Genomic DNA, 18,057 nt, shown 5'->3' on the forward strand with positions numbered 1-18,057 from the left:
ATCACCATCCATTATGTCTTGAAAATGGCAGAAAAGTCTTTTGTACACAATAACATTTTTCACATATGCTGTCTTCCATGCGCTTACAACTGTGTGCCCATGCAGATCTTGTGTAACTTCATGCAAGATACTCAAAATAATATGCAAAACAAGTCTATAGAGTGAAGCTCAACTATAAGACGATCACTATAATAAGCACACCACTGCTCACAGACAAAAGCTGAGTAAAAAAATCTGAACATTTTGGAAGGTGCTTAAAAACATTTACATTACTTTTTTTGCTGTTAATGCTGTTAATTACAATTGGATTACAACAGACTATATTAAAACAGAAAATCACTTAAGATTTGAAATTCAGAAACCAGCGAAATAGCTGATACATGCCACATGATTAAATGGGCTTTATGAACTGGCATTGACTGCTATTCCTTTGCTAACACTGCAGTGTTAGCCTACCTTATAAAGTAGCCTAGGCCTATTAAGTCTGCATACGTGAAGTTAATTTAAAGTTTAAAGCTGACTGACTTCCCCTGGAATTTTTACCAGATGTTCTGGAACCAATAACTCTGACTATCTCAGATCAAGTTAGTTTGAGCACTGAGTTCAAGGTTAAGTTTAAGGTTTGTTGAACCCGCTTTTTGCAATACCCCCAGAATTGGCAGCACTGGGCAGACGCCACCCAATCAGGGCACACTCTGCCGGGGTAACAAAAGAATATATTCTCTCTTCCAAATAAAGATCGGTGAAACACATTTCTCAGTGCTGTGAGCTAGCCAAACATTAAGAGAAGATTTTTTTCTCTTAGAAATCTCTCAAAATGCACATCCTTTTGAGGAATGGATGTACAATGGACTTGCATTTTTCAAACGCCATTGTGCATTTCTCAGTCAGAGGCCCAAAGAACCAGTTCCCTTTACATGCTTGGGTATTCTGTGCCATTAACTCACCTGGTAAACACATAACAGTCGAACCTTGCAGGTGAATATCAGGTGTGTCAGAGCAGAGAAAACATAAATGTGTCCAAGGCTCTGAGCTCAAGGCTCTTAGGTCCCCATGACTGAGAGTGAGGTCACAACGAGTGACTCTCAGCATGCCTGAAAGATGGCACTGAAAACCTCGGATACAGGGATACAGGGAGCTGGGTCGGAGCTGGAGGGCTATAGGGAATGGTTTGAGAAACAAACTGTAGAATACAGATTTCCCAGTGAGTCACACAGATGTTGGGCTGTGCTGTGACGGGAGCACTTAAGATGCTCAAACTACTCTTCAGAGGGAAGTTGGAACAGAACAGGTAAGTGCAGACCGTAACACTGAAAAAACTACATTTCATCGACTATGATATTCAACAAAATGATATAACCCCGTTTAGTATACTTTATAATGTAAATATCCAGTAATAATCATTAATACGTTACATCCTTTAATAACTCTATTAGCACCTGATGTATTAATAAAGCAATTCACTAAATAATACAACAAAGACTAAGGGAATATGTCACCCTTTTACACTGAGAATTAATTTGGCTACGGCTGAGGAAAAAAGTAACATGCTATTAGTCTATATCGATGTGAACTACGTTTAAAATACATGCAGTGGGATGAATATAAGTGACTTACAACCAATAACACAATTAACAAAATAATTCAACCAGTAATAGTAGTGTGAGTTCAATAAATAAAATGTTGTAAACTACTAAGTCATGAGGAGAAAGAATTTGATTATTTGTGCCAGGTAAGATGTAGAACGTATTCTATAAAGCCTACTGGATTTTCGGAGGAATACGGAGGAACTGGTTTAATTTGAGATTCTCTGAGTCCTAAAACACCTTTGCATTCTGCAAAATATAATATCAGTCAAAGATAACGACACAGAAAGGTAAGTGGATTGTCATGAAGAGTGAGGTTTAAAGTCGAAACGTTTGCAGACTGGGCTATAGACAGTGAGGTCACAAGAGTAGTCAAATAAACCCTCAACATTTGCGCTCAAGCAACCAAGAGGAACTGCTACTTTGGTTTTGGCTCTGAAATGACTGACGTTAATGGGGTCCCTGTTTTCATACAGTGAAGTGGAGATACTTGGACTGTGTGCTTTCTTTGTGAATATTCCAATAAAAACGAGGTTTGGCCAGTTTCATACGACCAGTATCAAAGGTAGCAAGAGTAATGTAAATGTAATAATCACTATTGGTTGTGGTTTAAATCTAATGGGGGACATACACACACGCACACACATTTTTTGTAAAGGAACCATCATCATACTGCCTAAGGCAGTGTGACATTATACTTCATTCAATGCGAACACAATGTAATGTGCCAACAATGTAATAAAAATGTTTAAACGAGCTGTGTTCAAGCACCGTTTTTTCCCAGTATAGTTTATACTGCTGTTTATATAACAGCATTAGAAATGATATACGTTATAGATACGTTATATACGTTGCAATGATATAGACGTTATATGATGTAGTTTCAATTAATGCGTTTATGAATTTTGGACACAAGATGGCGCACGAACACATTTAATTAATAAATGGGGGCAATACTCCACATCGCTCCTCTGTTTGCTTACGTATTTATTTGCATGATTTGTATTTCATCATTATCTATAATGACATAAACCTAAATGAAACGGAACTAGGCCTGCATCCCTGTCGCCGGCCATCTAATGTCTGTTGTCCGGGAGAGTCTTTTTTGTTTGTCCCCAACACAGTGTTTACCCCCGTCCACTTGTCAGCAGTACAGCACACAGGAAACCAAGTAGGCTGGACAACTGCAGTGGAAACACTTCAACCTTTAGGTGTTGTACCATCATGGCTTGGTCCCAGGTTTGCTGCTTAGCAATGTCGAGAAATTAGGAGAAAATTAATTTAACCGGGGGAGAATTTTTGTTGTTGTTTTTTTTATATAGTAAATGTGACTTCTCTGGTAACCAAGTTATATGTCACCTTCCCACATAATGGCTTGAGGTTGCGCAGTTAAGTCGGAGTACCACAGCACATGAGAAGCATCCTTTTATCATCGTCTGCACCATAGAGGCTCCGCGTACGCAGGCCGGCGGGCGGCGCACCTCCACCTGGACTCGGCTCGAGCGCGTCTCGCCCTGCAAGGGCTTTTCGCCTCGCGAGCTCGCGAGGACTGTTCCGCGCCGTGGCACGGGCGCCAACTTCCTGGTTGCGGGACTACGGGACACTTTTCCGCTGTCTTGACGTTGGAAAATGAGCCTGCGGGATGTGAGCGCGGCAGGTAGGTGGGGACGCGATCGGGGCAGAGCCGGACCTATCCGTTTAATTAAGTGTGTATCGTGTGTATCGCGCACAGTCCGGTGTGCACGCACGGCGACGCTTCTCAAACAGGACCGGGGCTTCGGCGCGGGAGGGCGGGGTGGGGGGTATGCGCACTCATCCTTTCTCCCCTCGTCTCCGTAAGACACCGGGAGACGTTTATTTGTTTGTTTTGTTAAGACGGGAAGGCGATACATTTCGCTTAAAACTTCAGTCGTTAATTCTTAACCGAGGCCTGTTCATTCAGCCGAACCTTCGGACGGCTCCTAGCTGCACACGGTTGTCGGCAGGCTGGGTGTAAACGGCAGCGGAGCTTCGCTATTGGGTCGGTAGCATCTGTCGCAGGCGCTGATTGGCTCCGTGTACTGTCACTCACGTATTCGGCGTCCCTCCCACCGTGTGTGCTTCTGTAGGCGCCGAGACTGCAGGGTTTGAGTTGTTGTGCTTTTTTGCTTTGCCCACACTTGTAAAGTTTCTGCGATGTCACAGACGAGAAGTAGCTGTGGTCCGAGTCTAATTCATGAATCTGCTTGGCCGGTTTGAGTTCAGGAGCCTTTAACGAGCCTGTAAGGGCTTTATTACTGGTGTCAGAGCAAACAAACCAGCATAGAGGTCAGCGACGATGGAAGGCGGTGATTTCGGTGGCGGTTTAAAGTGAAATGTCGGTCTTCGTGCATTAAAACGATCGTTTTGGCCCGTGACTATGACTCCCGCCCCAGTCTGTCACTTCTGCCGTCTCCCACGCGTGGCCATCACCTCGTGCTTGCGCACAATGTTCTAGCTTCGCGTTTTCCGTGCGAGCGCGCGCCTGCCAACGACTAGACCTTCCGTTCCAGCTCGTTAGGCAGTATTACAAGAGAAACAGTGCGCCCATTTCAAATGTTTTGATCTTAGCCATACGAAATTTAGGTGCATCATCAAAGATATCTAAACTGAGGCCAGAGTGGGCGCGCTTCTCCCAGTGTGTCCCGCGCATGCAACAGTAACAGTTGCAAGCCGCAGCTAAGTGGCTTTCAGGTAGGCCAATTTATCAACGAAACCGCACAGAAAGGTGTCCTTCTTTAAGGTGTGCCAGACTGTTGTAGCAAAACAACCATTCAACACACAAAGTACAGGTTTGCATGGATCGGGGTTGACGCACGCGATAAAATGAGCGGTTCTGGTGTTTTGCAGTCTGTAGACATACCGGAGCACGCAAAACCATTCACAGAATCACTGACTGATTCTGTGAATGGTTAATGTGAGCAGTGTGATGTAGGAAAGAGGGAAAGACGTTGGGATCATTTGATTTGGGGGGTGGTGGTGCTTTGTGCCCTAGTAACAGCAAGGATAGCATCTCCTGACTCCAGCACTGGTGATCACCACACTTATGCTCACCTCCTGAACCCAGTAATGAACTCTGCCAGGTTTCTCTACCTCATTTAAGATCTTGACACTGCAAAGCTTTTATGGAAACAGGGCCGTGACGAGTGAAATCGGATGCGTCTGAGCCTGGTGTTTGCCGTGCTTTGCTGGACTCAGGTCTTTGAGGATTGAGGTTTGACATCCTTGGCTTAAGCCCTAAACCTCCTTTTGTACTTGGCTGAAATGAAACACAAACACACAGCTGCAGGTTTCTGATGTCCCAGTGGCCTTCAGAGGAATGCCCACAGCCTCTACTGAAGCCCCTGGCAAGACATCTCCGTTTTGGCCTTAAACTAAGATAAAGAATTGGACACACACACACACACAGAGGAGAATGGAATGCGTGGCATAGATCAGGTTTGTATCACGTCCATCCATCTTCATGTTTGTGGTTTGGTTTCCAAAGGTGTCAGCACAAGGGTGAACATATGAGTATATGAGTAAGCCTAATTTAAAATTTCTTTTCTATCCTCCTCCCCCTCTCATTTTCTCTTTTTTCTTTCCTATCTCTCTCTCTCTCTCTCTCTCTCTCTCTCTCTGGAATGTTTTAGTTAATCTCCTGCCATCCAGCTTTGTTCCAAATTGAACCAAACTAGACATTTAATTGACATGTGCAGATTCATCGCTACATGGTGTGTGTGTGTGTGTGTGAGAGAGGGAGAGAGAAAGAGGCCAGTTTGGTGGACCTTCACCATATCCTGTTAACCCTCTCCAGTGTGAGCTGCTACTCCAGCCCGTCTTTCCTCCCTTGTCCACTTACTCTTATTTGTCACACACACCCGCACACACAAAGGGAGAAAGTAATCTTCATTGTACTGTAATGATAGCTGCATGGGGGGAGGCTAATGGAGTGAGTGGGGCTAGAGTAAAGGGACAGTGTGGAAGGCCAAAAGAGACAGTGCTGTTTAAAACCACACCCTGGGCCTACTGACCGCGCAGAGAAAGAAGACCTAAAAAACCCTACTGATCACCCAGTACTCAACACACGGTGTTCAACACAGGGGAAACAGGAGATCAGGAGCCTGTTCAGCACAGAGTGAAAAGGTTCCAAAAATAGGACTGAAGACGGAGAATAAATAACCCTCAGAACGCACTTTAAAATAAATCGTCACAAAGAAGAGAATGACCTGCTACCTTCACAGGGACTGAGGTGGGGAACAGCAGTGCTGTGGTGTGGTTTTCCTTACCATCGCCTTGGTGTAGCCTCAGCGTTGTTTGGCAGTTATAATCAGCATTGGCTTAGTGCTGCTATGATGTTTGCAGGTCATGAGAGCTTTGAGGAGAACACCTGCGGAGAACAGCCTTACCTGGACCTCACCTGTGTGCAAGAAGCCATCATCACAGTATGAGTAAGTCTTTATACACACACACACACACACACACACACACACACACACACACACACACACACACACACACACACACAAACACAGGGTTAGGCCTCCTGCTGGTTTGATCATATGGCAAAAAAGAATGTTGTCAGTGTTTTGAACCACTGAACCCAGCAGTGTGTATGTAGGTTTGGGTTTGTGTCTTCATGTTTGTTTGTGTGTGTGCTCCATGTTCTTGTTTGTATCTAGTTTGTTAGCTGGGACTCATATGTGTATCTTTCTTGCTAGTCTCACTTCCAAGTGACTGTGAAATATGCCTAAGACTGGATCATAGGTCAGGAGGCATCAGTACATCAGAACTGCCATAAGCATCACTCTAATTCTGGTGTTGTTGTGGAGTTGGGATTTGATGGGTATTTTGTGCTCGTTCAAAGGTCATCAGTCCAGGATATTGGCATCAGTACTGGCACTGCCAGCGAAAGTGCTCCAGTCAATGACATCTTAGCCAAAATGGTCCTTTTTAATTCCTTCATGGATGGCTGTCTGAAGCCCAATCACTTTAGCTCAGGCGAGGCAGTGAAATGCCATTTGTGGCTATGTGTATTGTGGCTGGAATGTACTCAGCCTGGACATCTGCTGGACAGACTCGCAATGGATGAACCTCCCGTAGTGGATTGCAGTAGTCTGAAGTCCCAGATGTGTTCTAACTGTGAATGTTAGAAGAATATTGAAGAAATGTGCTACATCTTTTCATGAGCTACGCCCCTAGTTCTTCTTCCCTGGTAACACAAGATTGTATGTCTCGTTCCAGCCTATCCTATCTCTAACCCTATTTTAGAGTCCGCCTCTAATCCAACAGTAAACTCTGCCTTAAAGTACTCCCCTGGAATCTTCTTTGGATATATATATATAATGGAGAGAGAGAGAGAGAGAGAGAGATTCAAAATATCCTTCATCAGCTGTGCAAGCAAAGTTTTACAGCTGATGAAGGATCTCTGTCCAAAACATTCTGTTTCTCTGGAAACTCTGTGTACTTTACTACAATTTTGAATGCCTCTAAATATATCTCTATATGTCTCGTTATGTGCTAAGATCCTGTGGGACTTCCAGATACTGACAGATATGGTGGCAATGGCTAACCCACCGGATATTGTAGTGGTGGACAAACAGCAGAAGAGGTCTGTAGTGATAGACAATCCCGAGTGATAGCAACATCAGGAACAAAGAACACAAAAAGCTCGAGAAATACCAAGGGCTGAAGGAAGAGATAGAAAAGTTATGGAGGGTTCAGGCAACTGTGGTTCCCATGGTAATCGGAACTCTAGGGGCTGTAACCCCCACACTGGGAGAATGACTCCAACAGATCCCAGGAAGAACATCTGAGCTCTCAGTCAAGAAGTGCAGTCCTGGACTCTCAAGGTCCCAGGACATGAGGACTAAAGGCACCCTGCTTGCAAATTTTAATGCTTGACTCTGGTTTGTGGGTGTGCGTGTGCGTATGAGGTCAAAATTGTACCTTCCACTGAGAGTGTTTTAATAGTTGTAGCAACTTAATGATCCTTCTTTCCTGTTCTGAATCAGAAGAGCTCACGCAGGACTTGGTTGTGCAGTGAGCTTGAATCCCAACAAGTGTGGATGTACCTGCTGTGAGATGTTCACATGAGCTACAGTTAGAGGAAGTGCAAACATTGTTTTTTGTTCACCATGTACACACAGGTGAACAGGTTAGTCTACAGCCCTGGGATTAGCTGACTGGGGTGTTAGGTAGGGCCAAGGTGACAGATTTGAAGGGATTACATTGCTTCCTTTCGAAACACACACAATTCACACATCCAGTAAAAATAACTAAAACAAAACACTGCAGCCTAACAGTGACAGACGAAGGTGGAGAGTGTAGAAAGAGAAAGGTCATTGACTCTGTGTGTGTTCCTAGAAAGACTCACAGACACACACACACACACACACAAACAAACACACACTCACACACACCCACTCTCTCTCTCTCTCTCTCTCTCTCTTGTTCACTCTCGCTTGCTCCTTAATAACTGTCTTCTGTAAAGGTCTTGCGTCTTTGATCTTCAACAGCTAATGGAACTCAAATTGCACTCTACTGACCGAAAATAACAGCAGTTCAGCTGAAAATACCTCCACTAACTGAAATAGCTGCTGTTTTCACATATGGGGAGGTGTGTGTGTGTGTGTGTGTGTGTGTGTGTGTGTCTGTGTGTGTGTTAGGGTGGAAAAAGTTCAGAAAATTAGAATTAAGTAAAAGTACCACATCATGTTTGTATTGTACATATTCAAGTCAGAACAGTTTTTATTTGGTTCTTTGATTTGATAATTTCATTACTTAAAAATGGAACATTTGGGTTTGGTAGGCAAAGGAGACTTGTTCTGTAGGAAACATCCTCAGCTCCATCAAACATTCCTCTTAGGATGATGATGATGATGATGATGATGATGATGATTATTATTGTTTAAGACAAACAGATTACTCAGTGGCAAAGGTACAAAGCAACATCTTAGTAACTAACGTTAACATTAGCTAGCTAGGGTGTGACTAGGCTTCCTAGCTAACTTTGCTAATGCTGAATGACTAGTCACAGAATTGATATTGTTGGTGTCGGCGAACATTTGAGCATAAAATGTTAGAATGGAGTCTGTAAAAATGTAATTTGTAGCTTCCTTTACTGAGTAGGTAACTTAAGTAGCTAGGACGTGGAGTGAGAACCTAAAAATAAAACTAGCTAGGTTAACGTTATCTAGCTAGCTAGGCTAGTTAGCTATCTTAGCTAAAAAAAAGTAATCCTACCAGCTCAATTCAGAATACCTGACTGGTAAAATGTTGGTTAATCATATTTACATTTAAGCCATTTATAAACAAATAACAAAAGGTCTGTCATTTTAGCTCACACAGTTCCATGACATCCTAATGTCCCCAGAAGTCCCGATCATTTGACAGACTTCAGTCAACTGGATGCCAGAGTTCACAAAAGCAGCTCTTATGACAGCTGACACTTGTTGGAATAAGCATCTATAAATGTTTATGTATGCTTAAGTCAATTGTCATTTAGGGCTTATTTCATCCCAAGCAAGCAGGAGCACAGCTGTTTCCTCTGTGTCTTTGCAGGGACGTTTGAACACCCCTGGTTTAAAATGATGCTTAAGTGTAGTAATGAAGTACTTTCTGGCCTGGGTGTTGGAGTGGGTAGCTGTGTATGTTTGAATAGGACCATACCTTGCATGCCAATGCAGACTGTTGTTTTGTTACTCTGTGTGTGTGTGTGTGTGTAGTTAATTATCGTAATTACCCCCTGCTCTGAGCCCTGAGAGAGCAAAGGCCTTACAATCATGTGCTAATTACCATGTCTTGACTCATCCTGCTGTCCTGATGGACAGGTTTCTCGGTCATTGAAGGGGGGTAGATTGAATGGAGTTAGAGGAAAGAATGAGAGTGAGTGAGTGAGTGAGTGAGTGAGCAAATTAAACAGGAGAAGGATCTTTAGTGCTGTGTCCACCATCCTGATTTTGGTGAATGAATGTAGTTTCAGCTCCCATCGGGGGATGGCAGTGAGCCATGCTGGTGAAGTGATGAGAGGCTCTGTGAAATGTGGATAGGGGTCTGGCTGCTGGCTTCATCTGTTCTTGAAAAGGAAAGATAGAATGAGAAAAAGGGAAAAGAAATTTGCAAAATTAGTAAATGGACAGTGGAGGAAAATTCTTCAAATAGTATTTCTTCTTCTTTCAAACAAGAGTTAAAAAATATCCATGGATCAGTAATAAAAATAGCTATGGCTCTGTGTTTGTGTGTGTGGTGTCTTACTTAAAACAGGTGACCATTTTGCTTAACTTTATGATGGGAAAAGTATCTATGAGGGTGTGTGTGTGTGTGTGTGTGTGTGTGTGTGTGTGTAAATACAGATTATATGCAGAAGTTTCATCTGGCATAAACAATTCTGTAGGAAAGTAGCTTTAGCTCTTGTCTGCTTTCTCTCTCTCTCTCCCTCTCTCTCTCTCTCCCTCTTCTTGCCTAGTCAGTATTATGGCGCAAACACCATAGAACAGTATAGATGGGCACTGAAGAAGTGAACAGCAGAGAGATAGATAAGAACACTTCCATTTTTTGTTGCATCACATTGACTGTGCTGCTGTTGACAAATTGGAGGTGAACTCCTCCATACACTGTGTAGGAATAGGCTTGCTTACTGCACCCTGGAAAAATAAGTGTGGGCATTAACACTAACCTAAATTAACTACACACATGAACCAAGAGAAATGAAATTTTTCTCTTGGAAAAAGCAGTTGTGGCACTGCCCCCTGGTGGACCCAGCAGCACTATTGATCTCAGCCTGTTCTGAAATCTGCCCTCTACTTCTACAATGTCTCCTTGTTTTCTGTCTCCTCATCCCTTTCCTGTTGAGTACACTAATATCCCCTTCAGGAGTGAGCTCTCAGTAAATGCCTTACCATATCTCTTTCCCTCTTCCTGGCTTCTCCAGTCCAGGTCGCCGACTTCTCTCATCTCGTTTTGCAAGTTTGTGTAAGGCATCTTGTGTAAAGATTCTCGGGCGGCTCGTTTCTGGAGAGTACCTGCTCTTCAGGTCGTACCTCTACAGCTCCAGGTTCACTCGTTTAGCAAGTAACTGTGGCTCTGTACATGCAAAATGTGGCCATGTTCTTCTCTCTCTCTCTCTCTCTCTCTCTCTCTCTCTCTCTCTTCTCTCTTTTCTCTCTCTCCCTCTCTCTCTCTTCTCTCTCCCTCTCCCTTCCAAGTTGTTGTTGTCATTGTCGTTTTCGCATTATCCCCACCGTGAAAATGTGAAGAGATGCCTGTATGTGCGTGCGTGAGAGAGAGAGAGAGAGAGAGAGAGAGAGAGAGAGAGAGTGGGATGGATGGATGGATATAGGAAGGAAGCCACTCATTACATTACACTAATTACATTTTACAGTAAACAGTGGGAATAGAGGAAATGGGTCCGGTGGCCCGTCTGCGCACACACACACACACACACACAGATACACACATAATTATTGTGGCTAATACTGCACTGTAATGGGACTGTTCTGCCTACACCTTTACCGTCCCTTGTACTGTAACCTTTCAGTAGACAACAGGTTACAGTAAAAATTGTTCACCTCACAGGAACCTGCCAGATACCCCCAGGACATCACAGTCTACTCTCCTTGCCATCACTGCGGGCACATTGGATTCCTACTAAGAGAAACAGGAAACTCACTCAGACATATGTGCATTTGTGCTGGATAGAAAATGAATGGTTTGATAAATTCCTCTTGCTCCCCCAAGTTTGTAAACGTGCAGCAGCTAACTGAAGAAAGCAACCTGTTGCTGTTTTTTTCTTCATAGAGAGACGAGGAGCATCTCCACGGTGGCCAAGGAGATTTATTGGTCATCCTTTACTTCAGCAGTCTCACTGACCAGTGAGTGCTGCCCGACGGGTTGCTGTGGCAACACAGACCTGCTCTGTCAGTCATCTCAGTGGGCAATTGTTTTAATGTTTGGCCTGCAACTTCACCAATCGTAAGAGAAGTTGTAATACAAATATTCCTTTGAAAACATCAACAAAAAACTGACATTGATCCCTGGAAGTGCAATGGTAGGTTAGAATATTTAGACAGGAAATAAGGGTAGCAAACAGGAAGTTACACCGGGAAGTTCTGGTGCCATATTTCACCATCTACTCACTCTCCCTCTCTCTCTCTCTCTCTCTCTCTCTCTCTCTCTCTCTCTCTCTCTCTCTCTCTCTCTCCCAAAACACTATGCCAGAGAATGAATAAATAATGTAAGAGGACTTAATGCAGTAATTCTCTAAAAAAGCATTCTGATGAATACTTTTAATTTCAGACCATCCTAGCACACAGCTAGGCTTGCTGATTCTGTATAGCCACCAACTGGCCGCAGAGCACACAATGTTGCTTTATTGTCAATGGTCAGAGCTAATCAGAAGCCAGTCACGCTCTAAAGCTGTTATCTGTCTTCCTGTAGTACCCTATACTGCACCTAACTACAGCTGCTGCATCGGCCAAGAGTCACAAATCACTCCAAGGGCTGATCTGAGATCAGGTTTCTTCTGTTTTGGAAAAAAGCATTTCTCATGCTTTACCAAAATAATTTTTGAAGTAATATGTAAATATTGTTAAAGTTTTAAACCCCCTCCCTAGCCCATATAGTCCGTGTATAGAATCTAAGCTGCAAACATGGCCTGTTTTGAGATCACCATTTCTCTGACGTCATGAGAACAGCGGGAAAGTGCTCATATAAAAACTAATAATGCCTGTTTTTGGTACATAAAGCCACACATTGTTAGCACTCCTCAAGGAAAAAAATGTTTAGTGTATGGGCTCTTCTTAAACCAGAGATTCTGACCGTGGAAGAGCATGCTGGCATTTCTCGGGAGCATAGCCCCAGGACTCGGACTAATAGCTGTGTCGAAACAAAAGAGCGAAAATGGTGAGTGACAGTCAGAAACAGAAAGAAGGCTGAGCATCCTGGAGCGAGGGAGGAAGAGGAGAGCGAGTCACAGAGAGCGAGAGACGGCCCTTGCTGAGGGGGGTAAAAAAAGAAAGAACACTCAAAGCCTGCATTCATGCAGTCCTGGCTAAAATTAGCTCCCAGCGCCAAACACCATTAAATAAGAGAGAAGGCTTCTGTTTTCTATAATAATCGTTATCATTTCCTTCAGTGTCTCTTTTTATTTTGTAGAGTGTTTGGTCTCTAAAACACTTTTAATTTCAAACTCAAAAGACCCAGTCGGGAAGATTTCTAAGATTTATATATGCTGTGTTTAGTGTGCGCTAGACGGTTGTGTGGTGATCCTTCTGTGTTTAGTATGCTAGATGGTTGTGTGGTGATCTTACTGTGTTTAGTGTGTGCTAGACAATTGTGTGGTGATCTTACTGTGTTTAGTGTGTGTTAGACGGTAGTGTAGTGTGGTGATCTTACTGTGTTGTGCTTAGTGTGCTAGACGGTCATGTGATCTTACTGTGCTTAGTGTGCGCTAGACGATTGTGTGGTGATCTTACTGTGTTTAGTGTGTGCTAGACAATTGTGTGGTGATCCTTCTGTGTTTAGTGTGTGTTAGACGGTAGTGTGGTGATCTTACTGTGTTGTGCTTAGTGTGCTAGACGGTCATGTGGTGATCTTACTGTGCTTAGTGTGCGCTAGATGATTGTGTGGTGATCTTACTGTGTTTAGTGTGTGCTAGACGGTAGTGTGGTGATCTTACTGTTTTGTGCTTAGTGTGCTAGACAGTTGTGTGGTGATCCTTCTGTGTTTAGTGTGTGCTAGACAATTGTGTGGTGATCTTACTGTGTTTAGTGTGTGCTAGACGGTAGTGTGGTGATCTTACTGTGTTTAGTGTGTGTTAGACGGTAGTGTAGTGTGGTGATCTTACTGTGTTGTGCTTAGTGTGCTAGACGGTCATGTGATCTTACTGTGCTTAGTGTGCGCTAGACGATTGTGTGGTGATCTTACTGTGTTTAGTGTGTGCTAGACAATTGTGTGGTGATCCTTCTGTGTTTAGTGTGTGTTAGACGGTAGTGTGGTGATCTTACTGTGTTGTGCTTAGTGTGCTAGACGGTCATGTGGTGATCTTACTGTGCTTAGTGTGCGCTAGATGATTGTGGTGATCTTACTGTGTTTAGTGTGTGCTAGACGGTAGTGTGGTGATCTTACTGTGTTGTGCTTAGTGTGCTAGACGGTTGTGTGGCGATCTTACTATGCTTAGTGTGCGCTAGATGATTGTGTGGTGATCTTACTGTGTTTAGTGTGCGCTAGACGTTTGTGTGGTGATCTTACTGTGCTTAGTGTGCGCTAGACAGTAGTGTGGTCAAGACCGTGTATGTTAGTAGGCTGGAGTTTTGGTATATTCAAAAAGGACAGTTTGTATAGCATAGTATTGTATAGTAGGCATAACGCAGCTACACACCAACCAACCATTCCATACGCTTAGCCAGCCCCACCCTTTACCAACATAATCTATATATTATCTGCCCATAAACTTTACCAATTGTACCCTATACATAATCTACCTCAATATTAATCATTCCTGCCCTACACATAATCTATGCCAACCTTATATAACCATACCCTATACTTAATCTATGCCTAAATATATCCAACCCTACCCTATAATCTACCCGAACCGTAACCATCTGTACTCTGACATATAACCTGCCCAGATTACTGCCCATAACATGCCCATCAGTTAAGACACAATATGTTGCCGGGTCATATTTTCCAGCCCTTTGATCTCTTCTTTTTTTTTTTTTTTTGCGTTTGTGTATAATAGATATTTAGGAGACGCAAAGAGGTGGAGATATCGAGGTAGTTTGTAACCAGTTGAAAAAATGCCTGATCATTATTTTAAATGCCAATGTTTGCCAGAGATTCAGGCAAATTATTCTTCTGCTTTGGGACCCAATAAGTCATCAATTTCCAGTCCATCCGGCGCCTACCTCCCCCTGAAACTGCCCTGTCTTCATTAACCCTGTGCGACTGGGGCTCATCGTTGGTGTGTAATTGGGAATCTTTATCCCTGCACTTGAGAGGGAGCAGCGTGTTGCTGTGTTGTCTGTCTTTCCTTCCTTTATTTCTCTTTCCTTTCTTCTCCACGTATCACCTAGAACATGCGTGTTGCGAGCTTACATTTGGATATATTTGAGAGGACAGTGGATTATGAGAATACGATAAGCATGATGTCTTTTAAAAATAAAAATATTTACAGATTATTTCAAGCTTTTAAAATGTTCACTTATTAAATTCATTAAAGCTGTTAGTGTATTGGCGGCGGATTTTCCATCCCAGTTTAACTCATGGGCTAATTATCTCTGTGGTGGGAAAGTACTGAACAGTGCATGCTGGGAGTTCGCTGCCCTTGCGTTGGAGCAGATAAAAGCGCAACGCCGCAGGCTTGTAGCACTGCCGCTCCAGGCGTCGGCCGCAGGGAGGCCGAGCGGGTGGTCCGGGTGTTCCCTCCAGCCCGCCGTCTCCCATTCCCTTCTTGGTTCTTGCCCCTGCGACCTCGTGGGAGGTGTTGCTGTGCAGCATGGAGCTGCTGTGTGGGGTCGCGACGCGGGTTCACTGCGAGCAGACCGGCCGGTTCCCCCCCCCCGTACTGGTGACGCTGTAGCACTCAGGGGCAGAAGATGACTCTGCATCACTGAAGGCTCCAGAGCGGCTGGAAATGAAGTGTTTCATGTTTCTCGTTTTGTGGGATTTCAGGGTTGTAAGCTTTGCCGGAAGATTAGCGGTGCGGGAATGTCATTTGTTGGCGAATTCCAGAGAGGAGGAGAATAATGACTGTTGGAGTAAGACTGATTATGGACCGTGGCTTCCTGTGATTTACACACACACTTACACACGCCCACACACACACACACACACACACACACACACACTTGACAGAGCAGCGCCTCTGAGCCATGAGCGCACACTGTCCTTGAAAGAAAATTGGCTACAGTAAAAGGAAAATGTAGAAGAATGGTGTGCAGTAATGAGGGTTTGTGCATTGATGCTGTGCTCGTATATGTGAGACTGTGCACATGCGTGCTCTGTGATATGTTAGAGCATATATTTGTGTGCATGCAACTGGGTCTTTCCATCGCATGACTGTAATTCTTTCTCACATGATTCGTCAAGGGCCCTGTGACCATTATCTCTTGTTTTGGCCTTCTCCCAGAGAAACAGCATGTCTAGGTGTTTTTCTTTGTGCATATGTGTGCGTGTGTGTGTGTGATGCGATGTGTCTCTAAAGGTTGTGGGGGGGGGGGGGGTGAGATTGATTGATTCATGCCCCGTGGCTGTTTACAGTTGCCGACTTCTGCAATCTCTGAAAGGGAGCAAGTGATTGCAGTGGGGCTGGTATGCATCTGATAGTATGCTCAGCCTGGTCTGACTACCAATGTAATTGGAAAGAACGAATCTCTCTTGCGTCCACCCCGCCTGGCTCAGATGCGTTCCGTCAGATCAGAGAGAATCTCAGTGGGAAACGTCATTAAGATGAAGCAAGCACAGCCACAAATACCATCATCTGGCAGGTTTAATGGAAGAGGAAGTGTGTGTGTCTGTGTGTGTGAGTATGGTGGCAGAACACCTGCAGGCTTCAAAAGCTTTGTACAGTAGAAAAACACAAGAACCATACACAAGACCTTGTGTGCGAGAGACGGTCCAGAATTTCAGATTCTAGTTTCTCTGAAGGGAAAGAGACCTTCATCCGTTTAACACACCCGAATGGGAACTCACCGTTACCCAGAAAAAAGAGGAACGCAGAAGACTGGGAAAGAGTGAGGGAGTGCAGTAAAGGAAAGAAGACTGCTAGCTATAAGGAATGACAGGGAGGCGGGAGGAGGGGGGGTGTGTGGAGAGGGAGGTGGAGAGCGAATGAGAGGGAGCAGCAGCGTGAGAGAGAGAGAGAGAGAGAGAGCAGAGGACAGAGAGGTGGAGGAAGACTCGCCGCACGCTGCTCGCCAGCAGGACCAGCCATGGTGGTTGTGGGGGTTGTGAAGCAGATGCGTTCCTGAGATCTGCTCCCCGCCGAAGCCATTCGGGGTGAATCAGGGTGAATTTTTGTGGATCCGAGATGTGCCTAATTACTGAAACTGCTTCCGAACTTGTGGACTGATTGACCATCGGCATGCGGTAGTTGCTTTGGAAGGCTGGAACATATTAGCGGTGTTTCTGCTTGTGCAGGGTTGAACAGCGGAAGTTGAGCGGGATTGTGAACTAGTTGGAACTCACACTGATTTCCAGTTAATGGGGGGTTTTGAGGGGTTTTTTGAGGGGTGTGTGTGTGTGTGTGTGAGTGTTTGTGATGTCTGGCTCAGTGTATGGTTGGGGTGAGGCTCCTGGGGGCTCTGTGGATGACCCTCATCCCACCCTTCCCGTGCCTCACCCTGGACTCCGCCTTTCGCTCCGCCCTTGACTCCGGCCTCAGCTGACCATGCAGGTTCTTCAAGTTGTCAAAGAGCTGGTGTCTCCATCTCGCCGGCGGGCTGGCTTCAGGTTCACAGGTGCGTGCATGTGTGTTTGTGTGTGTGTGTGTGTGTGTGTGTGTGTGTGCACATGTGTGCACACTTCTTATCAGTTATGCTTATGGAGAAAAACACTGGAGGGTATGTGAGAAAGGGAGAGACAGAGAGAGAAAACCAGCTCCCTGTCTCTGTCTTAGCTCCCTGTCTCAGCTCCCTGTCTGGCTCAGCTCCCTGTCTCAGCTCCCTGTCTCAGCTCCCTGTCTGTCTCAGCTCCCTGTCTCTGCTCCCTGTCTCTGGCTCAGCTCCCTGTCTCTGTCTCAGCTCCCTGTCTCAGCTCCCTGTCTCTGCTCGCTGTCTCTGTCTCTGCTCGCTGTCTCTGTCTCAGCTCCCTGTCTCTGTCTCAGCTCCCTGCCTCAGCTCCCTGTCTCTGTCTCAGCTCCCTGTCTCTGTCTCAGCTCCCTGTCTCAGCTCCCTGTCTCTGTCTCAGCTCCCTGTCTCAGCTCCCTGTCTCTGGCTCAGCTCCCTGTCTCTGCAGTAGTGTTTTTTCCTCATCTGAAAGCTCGGTTTGTTTCAGCATGATGAGCTGCACAGTTATTTGAGTGATTTCACGCTTGTTAACACCCATCGGGTGCAAAGACTTCATATGTCTGTGTGTAAGCGTGCATGAGAGAGAGTGAGACAACTAGCAAGAGACCCGATATGCGTGCTTAGGAAGATGTATACAGCTGTAAAGCTTAAGTCACAGACTGTGTGTGTGTGTGTGTGTGTGTGTGTGTGTGTGTGTGTGTGTGTGTGTGTGTGTGTGTACTGAACCAAAAGTAGTTTTTAAAACGTGCTTTTACAGTTGGCTTCTCTGCTTTCAATTGTAAAACTGATTTAAATCTTTATAGATGCGTCTGCATTATCGATCGCTGCTTCCTCTAAAGTCCCCTGCCGCTGCAGATCAATAGTTTAAAAGAGACCTCCAGGACTACAAACGTGTGTGCACACACGTAGAAAGGCTGCAGGGTCTTTTATCAAAAGAATGTTGTGTGTATGGGGGTGTGCTGTTT

General features: G+C 44.7%; 1 protein-coding gene across 10 annotated transcripts in view; it reads left to right on the forward strand.

Annotated features, from left to right (window-relative positions):
* Positions 1 to 2,738: 2,738 nt before the first annotated feature.
* The window catches only part of usp6nl (USP6 N-terminal like), a 40,069-nt gene continuing 24,750 nt past the window's right edge, over positions 2,739 to 18,057 (forward strand). For 2 of the 10 annotated variants that reach the window (XM_081722577.1, XM_081722579.1), the window contains exons 1-2: positions 2,741 to 3,243; positions 5,949 to 6,034. In XM_081722577.1, the coding sequence (XP_081578703.1) occupies positions 6,031 to 6,034 (4 nt within the window). In that variant the 5' untranslated portion in view covers positions 2,741 to 3,243; positions 5,949 to 6,030. Of the gene's footprint in view, positions 3,244 to 3,386; positions 5,836 to 5,948; positions 6,035 to 11,381; positions 11,456 to 16,445; positions 17,045 to 18,057 lie in introns of those variants that run through there. The other 8 variants (XM_081722573.1, XM_035528580.2, XM_035528581.2 and 5 more) reach the window with 8 other exon arrangements.

The sequence above is a fragment of the Electrophorus electricus genome, chromosome 11 (genome assembly GCF_041902795.1).
Source record: "Electrophorus electricus isolate QZ-2024a chromosome 11, ASM4190279v1, whole genome shotgun sequence".
NCBI lineage: Eukaryota > Metazoa > Chordata > Actinopteri > Gymnotiformes > Gymnotidae > Electrophorus > Electrophorus electricus.